The 23,097-nt window shown below is 31.3% G+C and overlaps 2 protein-coding genes, 1 long non-coding RNA gene and 1 other non-coding gene across 6 annotated transcripts; 1 reads left to right on the top strand and 3 right to left on the bottom strand.

Annotated features, from left to right (window-relative positions):
• The first annotated feature begins 625 nt into the window (after positions 1–625).
• Positions 626–3,098, top strand: LOC122598233. The gene is made up of 2 exons (XR_006323560.1): positions 626–818; positions 2,278–3,098. It is a non-coding gene; the product is annotated as an uncharacterized LOC122598233 (long non-coding RNA).
• Positions 3,099–9,034: 5,936 nt separating this feature from the next.
• LOC122598730 lies at positions 9,035–9,170 on the bottom strand. Its single transcript, XR_006323719.1, has one exon. It is a non-coding gene; the product is annotated as a small nucleolar RNA snoR83 (small nucleolar RNA).
• A 3,097-nt stretch (positions 9,171–12,267) lies between these two features.
• Positions 12,268–12,597, bottom strand: LOC122597478 (putative lipid-transfer protein DIR1). Its single transcript, XM_043770068.1, has one exon. It carries the CDS (start codon positions 12,595–12,597, stop codon positions 12,268–12,270), a length of 330 nt encoding a protein of 109 aa, XP_043626003.1.
• Positions 12,598–15,604: 3,007 nt separating this feature from the next.
• Positions 15,605–21,085, bottom strand: LOC122596417 (probable 1-acyl-sn-glycerol-3-phosphate acyltransferase 5). 3 transcript variants are annotated; one of them, XM_043768990.1, is made up of 4 exons: positions 20,893–21,085; positions 17,098–17,847; positions 16,334–16,464; positions 15,605–16,100 (listed from the first exon to the last, which is right to left on the bottom strand). In XM_043768990.1, the coding sequence occupies exons 2-4, from the start codon at positions 17,652–17,654 to the stop codon at positions 15,691–15,693; spliced, it is 1,098 nt and encodes a 365-aa protein (XP_043624925.1). In that variant the 5' UTR covers positions 17,655–17,847; positions 20,893–21,085; the 3' UTR covers positions 15,605–15,690. The 3 variants fall into 3 exon arrangements, with proteins under 3 accessions (XP_043624925.1, XP_043624927.1, XP_043624926.1); XM_043768992.1 differs by having other exon boundaries at positions 17,098–17,774; XM_043768991.1 differs by lacking the exon at positions 20,893–21,085 and having other exon boundaries at positions 17,098–18,610.
• Positions 21,086–23,097: the final 2,012 nt, after the last annotated feature.

Genomic DNA, 23,097 nt, shown 5'->3' with positions numbered 1-23,097 from the left:
CATGGTTACATTTCAACACTTGATGAGAGAGAGTGCTATTTCTTTTATATAATAATATAAAAGTATAAATATAATTTGGATATATATGTAATTAGTAAAGTTTTTTAAGGAATGTATGTAATTCTAGATGTAACAAAATTTGATAACAGTTATTTTTGAAAACCTTAATCTCTATACAATAATAACAATAATGGTGAATGGTATCATGATACATCAATCCACGTCAACTCATATCAACTCACATCACATACCAATATTATCTTGTCAAATCATTTTAACCTATCAACCTAAAAATCATAATTTTTTATACGTTGTCACGATACAACCCATCATTAAATTTAATTTTTATCATACCTTTTAATAAACAATTATATAAAAAATGCATACAACATTTCGTATTATTTATAAAAAGAATATTAGTGGGATAAAAACCCATATTTTTTGTGTTCTTCCAGGCCAGCCCCGCCCTCCCCCTTTTTGTGTATATTGTTTTCCCCTCCTCCTCTCATTTCTTATCCTCTTTTTCTCTCTCTTCTTTATCTCATTCTCTTCTTGTTGTTCTTCTTTAAAATTCCAAGAACATCATCTCCGTCTTCTTATTCATCTTAGTTTTTTCATTATTTTCGGATTTAATTATCAAATTGTTCAAGAAATCACTAGTATCTTGTTTAATAATAATAATAATAATAATAATAATAATAATAATAATAATAATAATAATAATAATAGTCATAAACATTACAAGGTTTTTTTCCATTTAAAGTGTTCGTCTCTTCTTCTTGCTTCAATTTTGGGTTTTTTATTTCAAGGAGCTTTTGGTAAAGGTTTTTACTCTTAAAATACTTGATTTATTTTATTGTATATTTTAATTTCTGTGTCTTTTGATGTTCTTGGTTAATGTTTTTCTATTAGTTGATAAACTTTTTAAACTACCTAGTTTTGTAATATAATATAGATTTATAATAATTACATTACTTAAAAAATAATCTATTCCATCTTTCTTTGTTGATAGTAAAGGTTATTTTTCTTTTTTAAGGAAAACTTGGATAATTTATGAAGAATTTTAATAAATTTTCAATTGATAAAAAGTTTTTAGTGAAAAAAATAAGTTATCGAATATATCATATCAAAACTAAAATCACTCCATTATCTTCTTTAATAAAAGAAGTGGATGTAAATAGTAGCATTTTTGTCTCCATCTGCATTTTCAGTATAAATAAAACATATGTCAATATTTGATAAAAGCTTGAGGTTAGTTGGGTGGTAAAGCGAAAGGTCTCTGGTTCCAGTCCCCCCACACCACCATTGACTTTTTTATTTTTGTACCTACACAATTTTCATATATAACTTTGGAGTTTAAAATTTATACTTTTGCCCCTTTTTGTTTCATTTTATTTTTATATTAAACTAATTTAAGTAACATGATTTTATTTAAACAAAATCATCTTAAAAAAAAATTCTGAAGTTTTTGTTTTTAAATTTTACTTTTGGGTTTTTTTGAACTTTTTTTTTTTGTGTAATAGTACGATTTTAACATTTTGTTTTCTATAAAAAAAAAAATCTAAATATTATGTTGTATTGTTTAGCAAAATTTTGATATTTATTTGTTTTATATATGTTTAGTTGATTTTTTTTTTGTTTTCTATTGACTTTTGAGTTTATTTTATCAACATTTTTTCTTCCTCATTGTTTTGAGTGACATAAACTTGATAGTGTATCGGTACATTGTCACTTGCCATATCATGTAAAAAGGCCGCAAGCATACTATATTAAACAAACATATGGTCTGAAATGAAGTAACAACATTTGTATATGTTGTGTAAATATATTTGTGTTTATATTTCTTTTTTGAGAGTTTTTTTAAACTTTATGTTTCGCGAAATTATTAATATGAAAGTTAACATACATAAGATGTTGTGTTTGTGGTATTGCATATAAGAATAAAAACGTGAAAAAAAGTTAAATTTTGCCCGCAACGCAAGGCTTGAACTACCTAGTTTAAAATATTAGACTTGCTATAGTATGATTAAAATTGGCCCACTTAAAAATATGCGCATTCCAATGTTTACCTTATTCACCCATCCATAAGTTTTTTTTTTCTTCCAGATTTAGTTTTTTTCTTTTGGGCTTTTCAAGTTAAAGGGTTAAAAGGGTGCTGCTAGTGCTCCTTCCTTTTCCGTCTTGGACTGACGAATTAAGATGGTTTAATCTGTCGATAGTTTGTTTTTAATATTATCATCATTTGTTGTGTTGTAACCTATTCTATCTACTTTTCAGGTTTGGAACAAACCTCATGAAAGTGATAATGAATATAAAAGAAAATGGGGGTATCCTGGTTACGACTTACGAAACTTCCGCATAAACATTAGTGGCTTGCGAGAGTGGATTTGATTATATTATATTTGACGAGGACCATGAATTGTGAAATCAGAATCAGACTTACTAATCGTGGCAGAGAGTCGATGCATATCATAGAATAATAGTATCCGGTATGCCCGTACAAAATGATCTCAACAAAGTATGGAATTTATTCCACTTTTGCAGAAATTCCCTTTTTGACACGAAAAGAATAATCAAAGGAAAATTGAGTGATTGCAAAGGGACATTACAAAGACGCGGGTACCCCACACAAATGTCAATGTGAACAAGCTTGCATTGATTGAGCTAGCAAGATTAAGCCTTACTATATATGTTGGATGAAAGAACAAGTTTTGGATAACGATTTAGCTAAAAAAAACCGAGCTGGTTGTGTGGGTAACGCAGCCACTCGCTAGGTACTTAAAATCATAGTTGTGTGTCTGATATATAATCATAAATATAAAAATTTTCAATACCTGACGAGTGGCTAGCGGTAACTACACATCTGCCTCCGTTTTTTTAGGTAAATCGTTAGTCAAAACCTGTTCTTTCATCCTACATATATAGTAAGGCTTAATCTTGTTAGCTATATCCATGCAAGCTTGTTCACATTTATGTTTGTGTGGGGTACTCGCGTCCTTGTAATGTCCTTTTTCAATGTCGCTCAATATTTTTTTATTCACTCTGTGTCGAAAAAGGAATTTGTGCAAAAGTGGAATAAATTTCATATTTCGATGAAATCATTTTTTATAGACGAACCCGTTACTATTATTTTATGCTCTGCATCGACTTTTTGCCACGATTTATAAGTCTGGTTTTGATTTCGCAATTCATGGCCCTCGTCAAATATAAATAATCAAACCCAATCTCGCAAGCCATTAATGTTTCTGCAGAAGTCCTGTAAGTCGTAACCAGTATACCCCCATTTTCTTTTATATTCATTATCGCTTTCATGGGGTTTGGTCTAAACTTGAAAAGTATATAAAATAAGTTACAAGGCAACAAATGATGATGATATCAAAAACAACCAAAATATCAATAGATTATACCATCTTAATTATACAAGGCAGTACCCTTTTAACCATCTTTGACTTGAAATGGCCATAAAAAAAAAACAAATCTGGAAAAATAAATAGAATAAGGTTATGGATGGGTGAAGAAAATAAACATTGGAAATGTGGAATGCAAGTATTATTAAGTAGGCCAACTTTAATCAAATTTTAGCAAAGTCTAATATTTTAGATGTAATGATTTTAGTTTCGATAGGATATATTCAATAACTTATCTATTTCAAAAACTTTTTTATCAATTGAAAATTTATTAAAATCCTTCATAAAATATTCTATTGTTCCTTCTAAAAGTAATACTGAAGAGACCCTAACTATCAAAGAATTATGGAATACATTATTTTTTAAGTAGTTTAGTTATTATAAATCTATATTATATTACAAAACTTGATTGTTTAGAAAATTTATCAAACTAATAGAAAACACAATTAAAATATATCTATAATTATAAACATGTAATATAAATAACAACACATTAAATTACGAATTTATATAACAAATAATAGACAATCCGTGTATCTAACACATGTCCTAAATGTAGTAAATAGAGCTATTTTTTAAAATCTTGGTGTATATAAACAAACTAATCTTACGATATCCGGATTAAATATATATATATATATATATACACACACATCATAAGCATTTACACTAACCTAATAACAATAAATATTTTTCACGAAAGTATAAAGATTTAATATTATTTTTGATATTAGTAATGATATCATTTAATCTAAAATGACGATGATGAAACGTGATTCTGCCCCAGATAAACTACCCACCTCGCAGTGTCCCCCCCCCCCCCCCCCCGAATAATCGGTGCGGCGGTTAGGCATCCTTAGAAGAAAGAGTGGTCTTTCAGGATTGGTCGTTGTGTGTCACCACCTCCCACCTATCCTACACATTCGATCAAGGTTGTCACTGCGAAGCTATAGTAAAGGTGCATGGGGTCTTACCGTCTAGCTGTTGGTATTCCGCATCTTCACGGAGAATTCAATTTCACCGAGTCCATGTCAGAGACAGCGGGGCAGTCGTTACACCATTCGTGCATGTCGCTACTTATGCGACAAGGAATTTCGCTATTGTCGTTTTAAAATGTTCAACCACATTTATTTAGATTAATAGATAGAATAAATAATTATATAATAAGTAGTTTTAATTTATAAGTTGGAAACATAAATATATCTTTTAATATTTATTAATAATAGTTATTAACTTATTCACCATATTTTATGGATTAATACAAATAAGTTTCATTTTTATATATTTTAAATAAATAGTAATATATTATAAGTTTATGAGTTACACAATAAATGAAAATGATCAGGAAAATAGATAATTATGATAACAATAAATATAATATAACTTTTAATATCAAAATTCTATTATATTAAATTTCTAAATTTATCTATTTATTAATTAAAACTTTTAATTACTTATGATATTTAAAAAGTAAAACTATTATATAACTTTTAAATAACATGTGTCGATTATTGGATGCTTTGTTTATTGGTAGATAAAATTGTTAATTATTAAATACTGGCTTAGTAACCCGCGTATTATGTGGGTAGATAAAAAAAACTTTACTTTAATTTATCGAAAAATGTTTGTATATGTCATGTAGTCCAATAATAAAAAAAAATACTTAATATATAATATAAGACAGTTAAACTAATGACTTATTAATAAATCAAATCCCTCAATTTCATCAAATTGACTTTCGCTTATGTCATCATTTAGATTAACTATAAATTAAAAATCAAAATAATCATTATCCAAATATATTATTATATTAATATTTATATTAATTTATAGAAAAAATCTCATAAAATTTATATTTTTTTGTTTTTCATCAATAATTTATACTTTTTAATCCTGAATACTTAATTTATATTAATTTTTAGCAATCCAACTTGAGAGAATTTTTTAAAATTTACAATAATTGAATTAACTAAAAATATTTCAACATATGAAATATTGTCTACAAAAAGTTATTTCAGAACCTAATGACTTGTTAATAAATATTAAATTAGATTTTTATAAACTATAAATATTAATATTTAGTTTAATATTTAATAGAAACACAATTTAAACTGTAGATACATGTTTCAAACATAATAACAGATAGCGATGTACAACATCCTAATCTTAAACTATATGAACTTCACACAATATTCATTTTATATCTCAATCAAAGAGGTAGATAATTTTCTCCTTTTTTATATAAGTTTTGCGTCTTAATGTTTAAAGTTACAATTGTCACTCAAATCAACAGTCCTAATTGTTATCAAAAAATATAAAAACAATCTTAATTGTTATCTAATTATCATAGGACAGGTGATTGAAAAGAAACCTTTGTGTGTTGATGTGCAAAATCGAGCTTTAAATTTATAAACTAAAACTACCCAAAAACTCACTACTACGCACTCACGGGCAGTGGACCCGATCGTTTGTAATATAGTTAAGAAGTAAGTCTGAGTTCGTTCTCAGGGACTGTGAAATGATTAGTTGCTTGTAAAATAGTTTGGAAAACGGGTGTTGCTTCAAAATTCCTCTTGACAATTAAATAAATTGGTTTGCAAAATGATTGCATAAATTTAAAAGAACAGTTCAGACAATATAATTAAAAGTCATCCACCTTGACTTCCCTTGACTTCAAATGTGATTGCATTTGATGAAGAACAAATTCTCTAGAGTGTAAAAGATAATCGTGACAAGATTAAGCTACTTACGTGGTACCACCAACCGTGAACAAATTATCGAATCACCTAACTACTAGCCGAATTACCCAAGCCGGTACCACCAAAACCAAGACAATTCTTCTAACAATCAGTTTTATTGACTATCAAATTATCAATTGAACTTATGTGACAATAACGTGGTACCACCAACCGATATCAATCACGTTGACAAAATTAATCTTTTCTTAAAATGATATTCACTATCATATCATGAACTAGTGATAATTACTTATAGACAAGTAACCGTTTTAAAATCACATACACATTCAACTGGTACCACCAACGAAGAATCATATGCAACCAATATCGAAATTAATTAATGAAAAGAATTAATATCATCAAGATCACAGAACAACGATAATTAAATAAACCCTTTTGAATTAAAAATAGTGCAATCACATTATCCGTCTAGTTTCATCAAGGTGGATGATTAAACATTTAGCCACTCATGATCAATTCACAATAATGAATAAAATAGAAGAGAAACATGATGTACCAATTGTTTGAAGAAAATAAAATGCTAGACAAAAAGTAGATACGATCTAGATGGGTGCCCGTAATATCTTCGATGAGTCCGCCTAAGTGTTTCACTTGATTGGAGAAGGAAGAATCCTGATAGAGCAGCTCCTAGAAAGAGTTTGGATACCTTGAAATTCGTCCCTAGGGTTTATATTTATACCCCTTTAAAATCTGATGCAGAAACAAGTTAGGATCTGTTCTCCCGTGCACCCACTGCGGCGCAGTGGGGTTGAGCCTTCCCTCACTGCGACGCAGTGAGGTGATCTTGACTTTGACCTTCTCGTGACTGCGGCGCAGTGGCTAAGCAAACCACCACTGCGGCGCAGTACGTTTCCACGCCTCCTTTCTTCTTAACCTGACTGCGGCGCAGTCAACTCTTAGCCATCCCCACTGCGGCGCAGTGGGGGTTTGTCCATTAATTTCCGTGGATCAGGACTGCGGCGCAGTGGGCTAGTGCATCCCCACTGCGGCGCAGTCAAGAGCTTGTATAAAGAAAACTTATTTGGGTCTCGTTTATTTGCTAAGCTTTGCCGTCTCGTCCACTCAAATCAACTCTCATCAATACAACGTACTTTTGGGCCAATAATCACCCGAAAATGTACCAAATGGACGCGTAACCTGTTTAGAGTCTGTAAACACTAACAAACACCATAAACGCGCCAAATGCATACAAAAACGACTAAAAACATATATTAAAATAGCCAATAACGATGTGGGTAATGGGTATAAATTAGTCACATCATGTGTCATGGGCTCGCATCATGATTAAATACATATACTTGAATGTCAAGTACAGGATCACAAGTATATTTATATTTTAATTCTTAATTATTTTTCATAATAATGTCACATTATAAGTACAACTGGTTTTAAAAAATTATATAATAGAAAAATTATTATAGCATGTGCATTGTGAAATGACTACAACAAACAATTTCATCAATATCTCTCGGCTAATAATGACAGTGACGAACCTATGATTATTGTACTACAACTTGTAAAATATAACACTTATAACCTTATATCTTTAAAAATTATAAGCTTCTATGAGTTAAATATATAAAAATCTAATAATGATAATATCGTAAACCTAATGTCTGATGTTGGACACGAGTTTAAAATCTAATATAAAACTTAAAGGAAAGCATATAACCCATTTGCATGTAATAAACTAAAACATTTAAAAGTGTAGGTTTTTAACGGAGAAATAGAAAATCAAATTTTAATTAGATATGATGTCATAAATTAAATAAATAAAAACAAATAATTAGTCAGAAAATATTTAATAATGTCAACTGGACATTTAATGCCCCTTATGTCTTTCAGTCAGTCAGGGTTCGAAACCTTTGAAAACATATTGGGAATTCCTTGCCAATGAGGTGAGGCACGACGGTTTTCTCTAGCATTTAGCTAGTTTAATCCTGAACGGTAGTGAGACTTACACCACTAGTTATGTCATCAGATTGACTGTACTGGTTACGTGGTCGATTGCTACCGGACATTGAAAAGACATGCTACTGAGTTCAATCACCATTGCTGTTAAAAATAAAATAACATTTTTCGTTAAAATAGCCTTTAAATAGAAAGGAAAAACTTATCTTTTGTTACAGTACTTGCTAAAATATGTAGCTAATTTATAGCAACTTACATGGGATGGCACATGATGTGACCATCCATATCATACAACTAATATTAATTAATTAATCATAGTTAGATTAATAGCTTTCTTGCTTTTTTATTTTATTTATTTTTTTAACGGCATCTCAATGTAACTTCCTTTTTCTTTTTTAACCCAATTCCATAAAAATCAATTCAATGAGTAAGTTATATATTATTAATTTCTAGCCACATTAAGCTAATTTTGTGTTATTAATATAGATTCTCTCACATGGTCCTAACTTTAGTAAATTGAAACAATCTCAGCTATTGAATTAAAATCAAATATCAAATTTAAATCCTTGATTTTAATCTACAGATTGATAATGTATTTACTTTATCAAACAAGTTATTAACAATCTTAATCGTGAATCGATTCACCGAAATCACAGATCAAAAACTAGTTTAAACTCGAGTCACGTAAATCAAGTATTAACAAAAGTTGGATCGTCTCTCATTCTAGTCTAATTGTATTAAAAAAGTATTAGTCCGTCCAAAAAACAATCATTCCCTAAACTAAAAGTGTCTATGAGATCAATTCAGTTAATCGATAAAAACCTAACTGAAACTGTGAAAGTTATATCTAAACAGAGTTTTTTATAATAAAAAACAAAAAATCAATTAACAAATTTTGTATAAATTGTATGTAACAAGTATCTATAAAAATGTGAAGACAGAGAGATGACAATGAAATAATGTATGGAAAGTTACTAGGAAACACCATCAAATAAAAGAAGAAGGGTTTCTCAGCGAAAACTTCCATGTTTTTATTTGATTTGGGCCTCCCATGAATCAGAATAAGCACTCTGTTTCTTAGCTTAGCTGGGATTATGAAGGCACATACATACTTGGTAAAACACTAAAGTTATCACAAAATTATTAGAAAAACCATATACATATATTTTTAAAAAATAATAATAAAATTGCCACAGATCGGTTATTTACATGAGATCTGTGAGATTTGCAGCCATGGAGAGAGAGAAGATGGAGGTTGTGTTTGTTTATAAAGCGGCAGTAACCCTAAAAAATGTGTTTAGATAAAAGCCCATCTTCTAATTGCTTGTGTTTTAAGGCCCAGGCCCATATTTCATTTTATCCAACATTAATATCACCTCGAAGAAAAATGAGTTGCAAAAGAATTAAGTTGTCTGGTGAATTTGACCTTTTAGGTCTGAAATATAGAGTTTCAAGAATTATACATATCAGTTACCCGGGGTAATAATGTTTTTATTTTTGACAGATATATCAAATAAATCATTTATAAGAGAGATTTTCGTGTTCAGTGTATAATCAACTTCGTTTGTTAATTTTTCTTTTTTGAAGAGAATTCCAATTCAAATAGTTGAGGATATAATATGTTAGTCTCCCCATTACAAAAATGTCTGTAAGTATAGTATGCATTGATATGCAGACTGTATGATTATTGTTGTGAATAGGGACTGGGAGCTTGATGTGTAGGTTCCTAATCTTTTGAGAATGCCGGGCACATGATGTGTAGGCATCATTTCAGGCTAGTCTTACACAGAGGTGTAGACGCTCCATTTGGATTAATGGCCCATAGTCACTTGATTACAATGAAGGGTCTTGACAAGTGTTATTGATGCGTAAATCACGCAAAAACTAAGTACGGTGGAATTCAATAATAACAATAATAATACTATTTTTGGTATTTTCTGGATTTTAATGAAAACAAGACAAGACAAATAAGCTAAAAAGATAGATAAAAGAATCCAACACCAAGATTCGTAAAGGACAAGCCACCGGAATCAAAGATAATGGAAACAATCCAACCCATCACTATGTTTGATAAAGGTCTAGCCATCACAAACACAGATAAAGGAATCGAAGATTTTAAGACCTCACCACTATAATCAATAAAGGATGGAACACCACGACTATAGATAAAGGGGTCACTCTAAACCACCAAGATCAAAGATCTATAAAGGTAAATGAAGATTTTTGATAAAAAAAAAAAATAGAGTTTGCTCTATTAATTTAATTCAATCAATCAAGTCTAATTTTACAATGAGAAATAAAGCCCCTATTTATAGCCACATAATCTATTTCTTAGGAATTAATGAAATAAAATAATAAAATAATAAAAGGTTGTCATGTGCAAAGGACAACCACTAACTTATTAGCCAATAGGAAATGGACAGGTAAATCTTCTAGAAAGATTCCTTTTGCAAGAGGACCTACAAACCGTTAGAATTAATGTGGCCACTCACTCCTTCCCTGTCATTACCTTCGACAACTGTCATTCCTTATTTTATTGGGCCCTACAAACATGTGAGTGACCAAACTTTATCTAGGAGACTGGAACTTGACATCTGGACTTCCACTGGAGACTTAAATTTGGAGCATCCATCTGGAGACTAGAGTTGGTCATGGAGTGCTTCAGTGAAGAACTTCACTGGTGGATCACTACTGGCTATATCTGGAGACACTTACCATTGGAGAAGTGTTACAAATGGTGATTGGACTGGTTCAGTAAATACTTGTCTGAAATGGGCTACAACTGGCAGAATGAACATTGCTTGTTCTGGTGGCAGTATATGGTCAGTTCTCTCCAGTTCACTTGGTTTCTCCAGTTAAGTGAACCTGGGCATTTCTGCATCAGTTATATAGGACAACGCATCAAGCCTCGACATTAAGACGGGCTTCCGATTTTTAAAAATTATTATTTTAGGAATATATGAATAGTAGAATTATGATTAAATGTAATTTCTTATAAAGAAAACTAATATTAAAGAAGTCCTCAAATAAATAAACTAAAATCTAGAATATAATTAAAGAAAAATGATAAATCCTTCTAACCAATTAGTCTAATAGTCCTCTTAATACATTAAGATGGTGGCATATGGTATCCACTAATTCTCTTTCCAAATCTCATCCTCTGATTTTTCCACATGTCATCGTGTTATAGTTAGAAGGATTTTTAGGCTATTTAATTAGGAGGATTAATATTCACACGTTTTAGGTTTCGGAATATACAAATGTTATTTGATAGATTAAAAACAAATGAAAACGCATAGACAATAGTATAAAATCTTCATACAGAAATCAATAGAAATTAAAAAACGGTTCGGGGAAAAAACAATATTGAACGAAAATGAAAACAATGTAGTAGCCAGTGGTAAATCCAAATCCTATTGAGGCTACACTTAAGGCTATTGTTAGTGGGTATAAAAGAATTGTATTATTTTATTTTTAAAGTCTATCCTATATAAACAAACTACCCCCTCCCAAATTAAACACTCTACTTTTAAAATCCCTATTTTACTTTTTTAATTTACACTACCACCAAACCTTTTATTACTAAATATATATCTATACTATATTAATAAACAAACTAACCTTAATTTTCAACATATTCCTAACTCACACACTAAATCTATCCAATATATTTTTAAAATATTTTACACCCATATTTTTTCAAATTCTATCTCATTTATTAATTAATTTAAATATTTTCACCTAATATCTTTATTATATTTTTAATAAAGTTATTTACAAAATATACATCTCTTAACCATAAAATAACTATATTACCATTACATTTATTACTTTAAGATTAATAATCACATCGTTAACACCACCGCCACTAACACCGCCCGTTGTCGCCACCACCACATTACGCGGGTACCCATCTCGTTAGTAAAACCCATGATGAATTATTTTCTCACCATTAGAAAGAAATAAATATATTTTAACAACATAAAATTTTAATTAAAAGTGAACTCATGCAAGACAAGATCACAAAGTGTTACATCACTGGCCACCAAGTCATTTTCCTACGACAGACCGTGTCCCAATGCTAATAAACAGGAAATTAAAGTACAAAACACCATCATAATCAATTAATTAGCTAGAATAAAATGTTGAAGAAGACTCCAAAAGGACAAGAAAATAAATTTGATCATCATCTAGCAATGGGTGCTAGCTGCTTGTGGTAGGTTACATTTTGCCGGAAGCTCCATGCAATGTTTGGGGTCGATACCATAAATGGCGAACAAGGTTGGATTTTTATCTTTTAGCTTGCAGAAACACGGCACATTTGCGTTAGTCAAGGCAGCGCAACACTCTGCCGTTGGTGCTGGGAGAGGGTCTACGCCTTTTGCTACTGCGGGTTGACAAGTCTTTAGATCGTCGGTGTTTATCCCACATATCGGGAAACCATTTGTAGCCATTGGTTCGGTTACAACGACTGCAACCAGAACAATGGCTAAAAGGACTAGCTTTGTGTAGGATTCCATATATTATTTGGCCTCTTCAATAATATTCTTAATTACTTGAAAGTTTGGTATTTTGATGTGTTGTTTTAGCAAAGTATGTATGGTTGAGTTTATATAGGAATATAGGATGCAGAATTAGGACAAAATACGTGCTTGTACTTTATATTATTTACCTTATTTTATCCATTGGGTCGGTTTCCTGTGCATGGAATTTGGAATCTACAAACGTAAAATATAGATGTGTGGATGCAAGTCTCTAAAGTGGAGTAATTAAAGCATTTGTTATTTTTATGACGCTAAAGAATTGAACCACTAGATAAAATTTTTCAGAAGAAAAAATGACAGATATATCTACATGTATGAGAAAAATAACAAATACACTGATTTTACTTTAGAGTACATACATGCATGATTAGCCAATTAATTTACTACCAAAGATCATATTAATCATGCATTATTTGTGGTGCAAATTTATGAATATAGTAGTATACAAGAAGACTATTTTATACTCATACGAGTCATATATCCGCGCAATGCGGCGGCGGTAGTGGCGCGGGTTGCTGGTGACGGGTGGTGGGGGCGGCAATAGTGGTGAATCTAAAAGTAATTGATGTTAAAGGAGGTAAAATAGTTATTTTAAGGATTGAAAGATTTATGTTGTAAATTATTTCATTAAGTGTATTATTGATATATTAGGTATATATAGATGTTTGAATAAAAATGAGAAGTATTTTAGATAGTTCAATTTCTTATTTGAAATTTTTAGAGGGTAGCACTACAAAAAAAAATTCATTTATTTACACTTCCTCTAAAGAAGTGTGAAGAAATTTCTTAATTTATTCACGCTTAAAAAATACACACATAAAAGTGTGAAAATTTTTGAAAAATTATAATTTTTTCACACTTATATATGTGGAAAGAAAAAATTCACACCTAAAAGTATGAACAAATGTTAAATATATTCACACTTAAAAGTGTGAAAGTCAAATTGTAACACCTAATTTCTCGACACCTTCATTGTGTGAAAAAAATTGGTGTTATAAATTATTCCTTACACTTCAAAGTGTGAACAATTTATATAGTTTTACACACTTGGAAGTGTGAACTTTTTTTTCTCACGTATATAAGTGTGAAAAATTTATAATTTTTCAAAATTTTTCACACTTTTAAATATGAATACTTTTTAAACATTTTTAAGTGTGAACAAATTAAGAAATTTCTTCACACTTGTTTAAAGTAAGTGTGAATAAATGACATTTTTGTTGTAGTGTATGTTCCCTGATTATTATAGATTATAGATATAGATATAGCTAGTGGCCGAAATGTAAGGCCAACCAAAGGCGATCGGCCTATCCTGGAATTCCCATGACGACGTGAGAGTACGTTAAACCACTTTGATTAGTACACACATTGCAACAACTAAAACATGCAGATTCAAACTTGAAACTTCTCATGAGAAAACAAGATTTAGTTAGTGTCCTTGTTTATGAAATTTAAATTTAAATTTTATGGGGTAATTGTGTTTATGCCACCACCAATATGAAGTGGTTTCATTATTTCTAATGCGTAGTCCATTCATTCCACTTATTGGATCGGATGACGATTATCATTCTTATACGTATAAGGTTTTTCTTAGGTTATATAGAGTGAGTAAAACTTTAACTCAAATATATGCAATCTAATTAACAATGGCATTCTTGTAAGTATACCATGACATCAAACGTTGTGCATTAGGCTACCTTAAATTTTTTCTGCTAATTAATAAAGTAAATCTTAATTAAAGCAGGTACAATTTTGGAACTTAGGGTAAAAAATAGTCGAATCTCTATATAAAAATGAGATCTCGACATCTCGTGAGTTTATATTGGGGTGGTGGTTGCTGGCATACTTGACGTTATTCATCACGGGCTCACTTAGAATTGTGATCTACTCATTTTTAATTGTCATTCTTATCTATTTGGTAAATATATTTCCAAAAAAACGACGAATAAGTTAATATATTCCCAATATTATATAAGCATACATATTACTTGCATTGGTACAGAGTTGATAAATAATATCCACTAAAACTTACCATAAATTAAGATGGTATTTTGTGACTACATATGTTCTCGTGACTTAATAGGAAAAGGAGAACATGGTATTTGGACATGGTTTTTCCTTTGTCTCATTAACATTCAAGTGGCAAACAGGAATATGTGGTTGCAAGAGGGTCAAACATAGATCCAAAGTCGATGTTTTTACTAAAGCACCATATTTTGATATATAAATCGTACAAAATCGTTCATGAAAGATTGATGGTGACATGGAGGATTTTTGTGGGAAAGATAAATATATTATCATTGTAGGCAATGTAAGTAATCAGGTATATACGGTTGCAAGAGGTCAAACATAGATCCAAAGTCAATGTTTTCACTATAGCATCATACATAACGACAACGACAACAGTATCCAATCCCGGCAAACGCTGGGGTACAGGGGATGTAAGATGTAGACAAACCTTACCCCTACACAACGGTAGAAAAGCTGCTTCCAGATCCACCGAATTGGAAGGGACCTCCGACCCAAAGAGTGTAAAAAATATGATTAGATCCACCGAAGTGGAAGCTTTAACCGGATGGAAATAATCTCGATCTCAAACTCTCAACCTCTAATACTCGATCTGGATCTCAAAATCATAGGCTCAATCTCCGATCTAAGATCGAGGAGAAATAGCCGTTAGAGATGAGAGAGCAGAGAGTGGAGAGAGAGAGAAGAGAGAAACCCAAGAGATTATAGCATCATACATAAATCATACAAAATTCGAAGCAATCAGGTAATTAAGAGTGATGTTTGATTCTAACCATTGCAACAAAAGCTGCATATCTTTTTGGATTTTGCATCCGAGTTTCAGTAAAGGTCCTCCTTGATCTTGATCGGTACTATGGTTTTTGAGGTGATCAAGAGCTCAGCAATGTGTGTTCTTACTGGTATTCACCAGTGAAAATATTTAAAAAATATACAAAAAAGAAAGAAAAAAAAGAGTATGTGCATCAAGGATGAGAGGCCCATATTATTATCAATGAAGATACTGCTTCAGTCAAATTGTCTATTGCATACATTAACGAACACGTTTTACAAGGTGAAAATGGGTGATGGCCGGATATTAAAATAAGTAGCCGATCCTAGATATGCACACACCAATGATATGTATACTTTGAACCACAATGATGAGACAATGGTTAAGAATATACATGCAGAGGTCAAGGTGATCACCCCAAATGCGTTAACTAAGCACGGTATAGTAGGAAGGTCTCCTTCTATTCCTTGGTGAGGGAAACAGCCTTGCGAGTAAAAATCTGAGAGCAATTTGTCCTTTATGGAAAATCTGTCAATTAACCAAGAACTAACCTTTTCTTCAGATGTTGAAATATCGTTCACTCCAATACGCTGAACATGAATATGAACTTCAGATGGGGCAACCCCAAAGGCATTATCTAAGAAAGTTGGGCATCGGTTTTTATACCCAATGGTGATATCATAAACTGCAATATATAATCAACAATAAATATTTAGAAGCACGTTAATGTAAAAACATATGACTGCGATCTTACTTGTAACAAGAAATTTATAACATAGCTAATGAACATCCAACCCCCAAATGCTTAACTTGATTATTTACCAACCAACCAACATATGCTCTTTATTAGACAACCTCAAAGAACCAATGAAGAACACATTATAAATTTAAAAGTTGAGAAAATGGGTAAGTAAACACCTGCATCCAAGCAGCCCCTTAGTTCATCAAAACAAGCAGTAAAACCCTTTGTTTTTGGGAGCAGGACATTATGTAAGATAGGTAGATCGTTTTCAGAAGCAAACTTTTGGCTACGAATGCACTTCTGTTCGCTGCAACAGAATAAATATACGATCATATATAAGCTAAAATATACTAAAAATACAAAGAAAAGGTGCCGCTAAAGATCAATATGCATAGTTAATACTGTAGCATATTCTTAATGGAATTTCTGTAGATGAGATATCATTCACTTCTTCCAAAAGACACTCTAATGGTGGCACTTTTGACCTTTATTTGTGAATGGGTAGATTCAAGTTATTTTTTCCTCTAACGGAAACACAATACTAAAACTAGATAAAGGCCAACGAAATATTTTAATTGTATAAAACCTCCAAAATCATGTTATTCAGGTATTAGATTGTTATTGAAATGATATAACTTTTGTAATCAATTTGAGTATTTGACACACTGGTTGTTTATGAACAATTTGAATATTCTGAACAAATCAACTAAGTTCACTTTTCTCCTGGTGTAGGAAATCATGAGCTGAAAAGGTTTCATCTGAGGGGTAATGCTGAAAGCATACTCAAAATTAGTATTACCGGCCCAAACCCAACCTTTCTTGCTTCAATCTGTATAAAAGAAAACCCATTTGACCCATTACCCTACCCGCCAAACCTCATTTTCCATCTCTAGACATCACTTATACAACACCTAAAACAAAAGTTTCATGAAGGCATTACGTGAAGTCGGTGCCCTCAGGAAAAACAACAAGCCAGAGAGGATCTTGATAATTCTTAAAGGTTGAAAGCATATGGCGCATAGGTGACTCATCTATTTCCCACTTTCTTGCCACTGAAATGAACTCCAAAATCTGAAAAGCCCAACCGAATACAGGTAACTTCATCAAACTGCTCTTGAGAACATATTTAATGTACCCTAACCGTCCCTTACGCAAGGCAAAATCCCACAAGTACATCCAGTCAACCTCAGTTCTATGGTTAGCAATGATCAAGACTCTTTCCTTTGCAGGCACGGTTTCACCAGAAAAAACTACCTTTGTTTTGTTTATTTTCTCAAACAATAAAGGCCACAAAGCTAGCCAACTGCCAAAGAAAAATGCAGTCGTTTTCCTGCTATAATGGATACTGAAAAGTCTTACAATAACAGCTGTGTGAAAACCACAGTACACTAAAATCACAAATGCCGTAGAAAGCAACACTATCAAACAGCAGACACCCCTTAAGAATCTCAATGGAGTTAAAACACATGTTTCTGATCTATTACTGTTAACTTCCATCTTCTCTCCACAATTTCCAAAATTGTCCTAAAGTAATTACAATACCTCTTTCAACAACTCTAGAAAACTCAGTCAAGATGTTCTATCCCTCGATTATAGTAGGTCAAGTTTCATGAAAACCTGCACCATGATAACAAGATGTGAAAGGAACTTATTGACTCCTCACAGAATTATGACATGAGATGAATTGTTTCTGCAGAAAAGATTTGAAAGGAGCCTTAGTACAAGTTGGAAATATCACTTCACACAATGGTACAGCCATCAAACACAGTTTCAAAATCAAGCATGCTCAGAAATAATATATAGCACTTAAAGACGCATCCAATGAATACTTATCACCATATGGAACGAAAAAATACATTGTGATAACCCCAACAATCCACATTAATGCTACTCCAACTCAGCATAACCTAGGAAAACCACACAGCTACACCAAAACAGTAATCAGTCATGTAAATAACAATAATGCATAAAAATACAGATATCAGAGGAAGTGACGTAGTGCAGTTAAGCTATCATTTACTATGTCCTAATCATAGAGCTTTTTTCTAATCAAGCACAGCTAAAGTAAAAAATAGTAGATCCTTTCAATAATACAATTTACATATGGCAAAATCACATCCAAACATCAACACTTGTTGGGATCCACAAATCACAAGTGCAAAAAACAAAGAACTGAAGACACAGTAATATGTGGATTAGCAATTTCCTTACCATCATTACTATGAATTTGTTATAGGTGACAAACTAGGCGGGTTGGGTAACCGCTAAAAAGAGGCTGGGCCACGAAATACTTTGGGCATGGCATATGCATTTCAATACACTTTGGGGAACTTAAGGGCCATTCTCCTCATCTGATCTGTTTCATTTTAGTTAAGCTAGTAATATTTACCCATATGACTCTATATCACTATATGGAACACATATGAACCCAAGGTGACCCAATTACCTAACATTGGATCAAAATTAGCCAAACTTTCTCTCATGAAATTGATAATACATCTAAGAAGAAAGATAGAAATTGGAAAACTCTGTCACCATATCTAACCATCCGGACTTTTACCTAAGATTGGTTCGGAATTGCAGCTTCCAAACTGTATCACTTTCTAATAAAACTCGATAACACATCATATATGGAAAGATTGAAACTGGAACAACAAAACTGTCACCATAACTATCCAGACTGTTTTTTTACAGATTTGAGTATTGGACAATACACTACGCCCATATAATTTAGAGGCTCCTTCTAAAGCAAGTTCTGAATGCAGAATGATTCTTTGCAAGTGCTCTAAATGTAAAGTCTACATGACAAATTCCTATTTACAATTCTATCTACATGAAAGTGTCATTAAACGATCTTCTAACGAGCTTTCTAAATGATAAAAATCGAAAATAACTGATCATCTACTTCAGTAAAGTAATTAAAGTTTGAATAAATAATTACTCTCTAATTATTGTTCTAAAAAAAATCAGAAGCTTTAACCGCACATACTGGTTAAATAGATAATGTGGGATAAAAAAGAATGACAAATATGTTTGATAAGTGATCGCAAGCAACATCCAATAAAAAGTTTTCACCACGGAAAAAAAAAAAGAGCCTTGATACTGTGTAGCAATACATATAGAGAACAGGTTTTTTTTACATTAAACAGCTAGTAATACACACAGAGAAAAAAACAGCAGGCCTTTGGTTAACCAGAACACACATATAACTTCACTAAAAAAAATTATAGAGGCAATGGAGGCTGTGCTATTGTATTATAGTTTCCGGTCGATATATAACCATTAATAATTAGTAGAAGATTACTAGTCTTCGTGCAATGTGAAGGGGATAATGTATGTACCATAGGTTATTGCATGGTCCCCTCCCCCCACAAAAAAAATAATACTTACTTTGGATTTTCTTGGACTGGACATGGTAAGATGTATGATCAGGTTGACACATACAAACCTACTCAAAAATGCAGAATACGTGCTCTCAAGCATCACTCAGCCTGACATCGTATTATGTTGAGCTTAAGTTCCCCACATCAGGGCATTTCATTGGTTGGTAGATAAACTGAAGATACTTGTGTGACTCCAAAAAAGGCTTCGGTGATGGACTCATGGACCAACTAAACCTACTAGTAAATGTTGCATTTAATACTATAAAAATTTGGTTATGGCCAATCAAAACTGTTAGTACATGTACTTGGTAGATAATTAGCATCATTGGTACATACCAGTATGGTTATATGAATTAACTGTTGGGTTAATGTATCATGTAAGGCTATATATATTGATTGCACTTTTTTCCCATTCCTACTAATGTGTTAATTTGAAGTTGTTAATTTACCTAATGTTTTGTAATTGACATTTGCACAATGCAATATTGCATATTTGTTGCCTACTTCAACCATTCTTACACCCTGCATATGCACAAACAACTCCACCTCTGAAAGCTTCATGACTCGTGCACATGCATCTCTCCTTCCGCTTACACATGAATAGATACATTTATAAACGGAGGAGGTGTTTTCTGTTCAGGTTACACGGGAAGGATGACTCAAATGTATGCGGCCTACCCAAGATATCCCGTGACCATTTCTAGATCGTTTCCTCGGCCACCATTTCAAGATGCTTGACCACTATGACACTTTGGTGGTAGTTAAACACATACATGCATCATGTATGTATTCGCTAATATATAATGCATATCGTATCTAGTGTTCTCTTCCTGTTTCAGTTCCTATTTTAACCTTTCACACTTCAAACTCTACTCCTTTCAAAACAAGTCCCATACATAAAAAGCTAAAGTAACAATCTTTTCAAGTTCAAATTCCTCTTGTATATATGTAGTCATGTAGAAAAGCTCTCACCGTGAAATTATATCAAACATTTAGTGTTGGTCGAAACAAACAATAGTAATAAACACAAACACAGCTAAAATCTGTTATTTTCAGACTGAACTAAACAACCCAATTTGCATATCTATCAGACAAAATAAACAAATTAAATACAACATGTAGATATATAATAATTAATAATATTCTATACACATGCAACCTTAATCAAATAAAAACAAAGTGTACTTTTTCTCAGGTACTTTTAGACCTGATGACATCATTAACTTCAGATAAAGAAAAAAAAAGAGCAAAGTCTCAAAAGGGAATAATCATTAAAAAAAACAATGAGATTCAATCGTCGTAAGTATATATATATATATATAGATAATAGAAAAAAGTAAGGTGAAATTTACCTGAATAATGTGTTTTTTGGGTTGGGGTTTTTTTATGCGGAACGGACGACAGTGATTCTTACCCAAACATCCTGAAACTTCAGGAAAGAGATATGAATGTATGGATCGACAGAACGCTGTATGTATACAGTCACAGACATACAATTTTAGTTGGATTCTATTTTACATTTTTCTTCACCTTTATTAGTACTCGTATTATTTTCAGGAAAACTAGAAAAAAAAGCTACCAAAAGAAATCCCTTTTTATTATTATGTCTATTTTTTAAAATCTTTTTAATCACTTTTTTTTCATAAAAATTTCGTTGTCAAAGTTCAATTGTCTATCAATATTAAACCGGTATAATATCAAGGGGTTTATTATTTTAAAACAAACATTAAATTACGGAATAAAATATATATATATTTTTTGAAATGCAATTAAAATCATTCACGACACCACCTTTTGTAATCAGCGGCAGTCACACGATCATCCCTAAATACCTTTAAAGAGGAAACCCAAATAATTAGGAAAAACCCTATGTTTGCAAGACTCGAACCCGTAATGTATACACATTTAGGGGCTTTGTTTCACTACCTGATGACCATTAAGCTAAAGTTCTTGAATAGAGTAAAATATATATGGCAAGATCTTAATTTTTTGATCATTGATAAAATTGATGCACGATGATTTTTAATGGTGAAAAACTTATTTATTATTTATTTTATTTTAATGCTTGTTTTATACGAGTATTATCTAAAAGTATCATATAAAATATACTTTTCTGTTTTGAAAATAATATCAAATCAACAAATACCAAAAGTTTGCCAATCCTAATACCAAACACCTTATTATGTACTGTATATATAATTAAAATATGGGAAAATGATCCTAAATGTTTGATGAATAAATAATTATAAGTCCCATTGAATGTGAGGGCAGCTATTCCAAAGATCCGAACAGCTGCAGTTCGGATGATTTGCCCATAATAAAAAGATATGTATGCATGGATCGACAAAACGTTGTATGTATCTATGTATGTAAATGAGTATAGCGACATACAGTTTTAGTTGGATTCCATTTTATATTTTTCTTCACTTTTTATTATTATTTTCTAAAAAACTAGAAAAGCTACCTAAAAAAAAAATCCCTTTTATTATATTTCTATTTTTTAAATTCTTTTTAATAAATTTTTTACAAAAACTTCGTTGTTAAAATTTGAGACGAATTCAATTGTCTATCAAATAAAATATTATGGTATACATCTTTGAGTTTTTCCAAACATGTGTCCTATTTGTCTTTAAGTTTTTTTTTAATGTTTTGGAAACGCTAAAAAGATAGATTTGTGTTTTTTTTTATTTTATTAATGATGATATATAAAGATAGTTTTGAAAAACTAAGAAAGAAGTATAATTGGTATTAATATTTTCGGAAATAAAATATGATGTGATGTTAATATGGCAGTAAAAACTAGTTTGGGTTGGGTAAAGCCTTACATACCCATTTATATATCATTGATAGCACTCCCACAAAATATGAGATCAAACCCATCTACGCACATACAAGGACGGAGCTAAGGTGGGGGCAGTGTGGGCAGCTGCCCCCACTCCAATCTTGGTACAATGTAAATTTTTTCAATTTAAATAGTATATTTATAATTTTTCTTCAAAAAAAATAATAAAAAATAAAAGGGAACTGAAATACATACAAATGTTATTTTCGTTGTCATAAGTGTATTATTTGAAAGTCATTGGTATTTGAAGCATTAGTTTTGAGATAAATATATTCATTGAGATAGTATAGCTTGAGTTTAGAAAAAAAAAAACAACTTGAAGAAAGCAATTTCTTTATTTGAGTAAGTATATAAATGTGTAGTACAACCAACTACTAAATGTAAGAAAAAACTAATTGTTTCATACAAACTTATATATTTTGGGTTTTTTTTTAATTAATATTCATGAGATTAGCTAGTAACATCATTTCTTTTAGTTGTCTATTTTTTATTCTCTAGCTAGGACCCAATTGCGTTTAATATTATCGTATACGACTCTTATAAATATGAAAAACGACTTCTAAATTTGCCCCATTGTAAAAAAATTTCTGGCTCCATCCCTGTGCACATACTATGGTTTTTGGGACCAGCCAACTATACCGAAATACACCCTTACCGGTTTTGAATTTGGCCCAAACATAGTTCCGATATGGTACTTGTCTACGAATGTAAGTTT

Source organism: Erigeron canadensis, chromosome 4 (assembly GCF_010389155.1).
Source record: "Erigeron canadensis isolate Cc75 chromosome 4, C_canadensis_v1, whole genome shotgun sequence".
In the NCBI taxonomy this organism is placed as follows: domain Eukaryota; kingdom Viridiplantae; phylum Streptophyta; class Magnoliopsida; order Asterales; family Asteraceae; genus Erigeron; species Erigeron canadensis.
Note: the sequence above shows the minus strand (reverse complement) of the source record. Positions and strands in the feature narration are given on the sequence as shown.

Coding starts and splice junctions, on each gene's coding strand:
- LOC122597478 (XM_043770068.1), bottom strand. CDS start 12,597: ATGGAATCCTACACAAAGCTAGTCCTTTTAGCCATTGTTCTGGTTGCA.
- LOC122596417 (XM_043768990.1), bottom strand. CDS start 17,654: ATGGAAGTTAACAGTAATAGATCAGAAACATGTGTTTTAACTCCATTG. Junction 16,465..17,097: donor CCTGAGGGCACCGACTTCAC/GTAATGCCTTCA, acceptor ATTCTGTTGCAG/CGAACAGAAGTGCATTCGTA. Junction 16,101..16,333: donor AAGGGGCTGCTTGGATGCAG/GTGTTTACTTAC, acceptor TATATATTGCAG/TTTATGATATCACCATTGGG.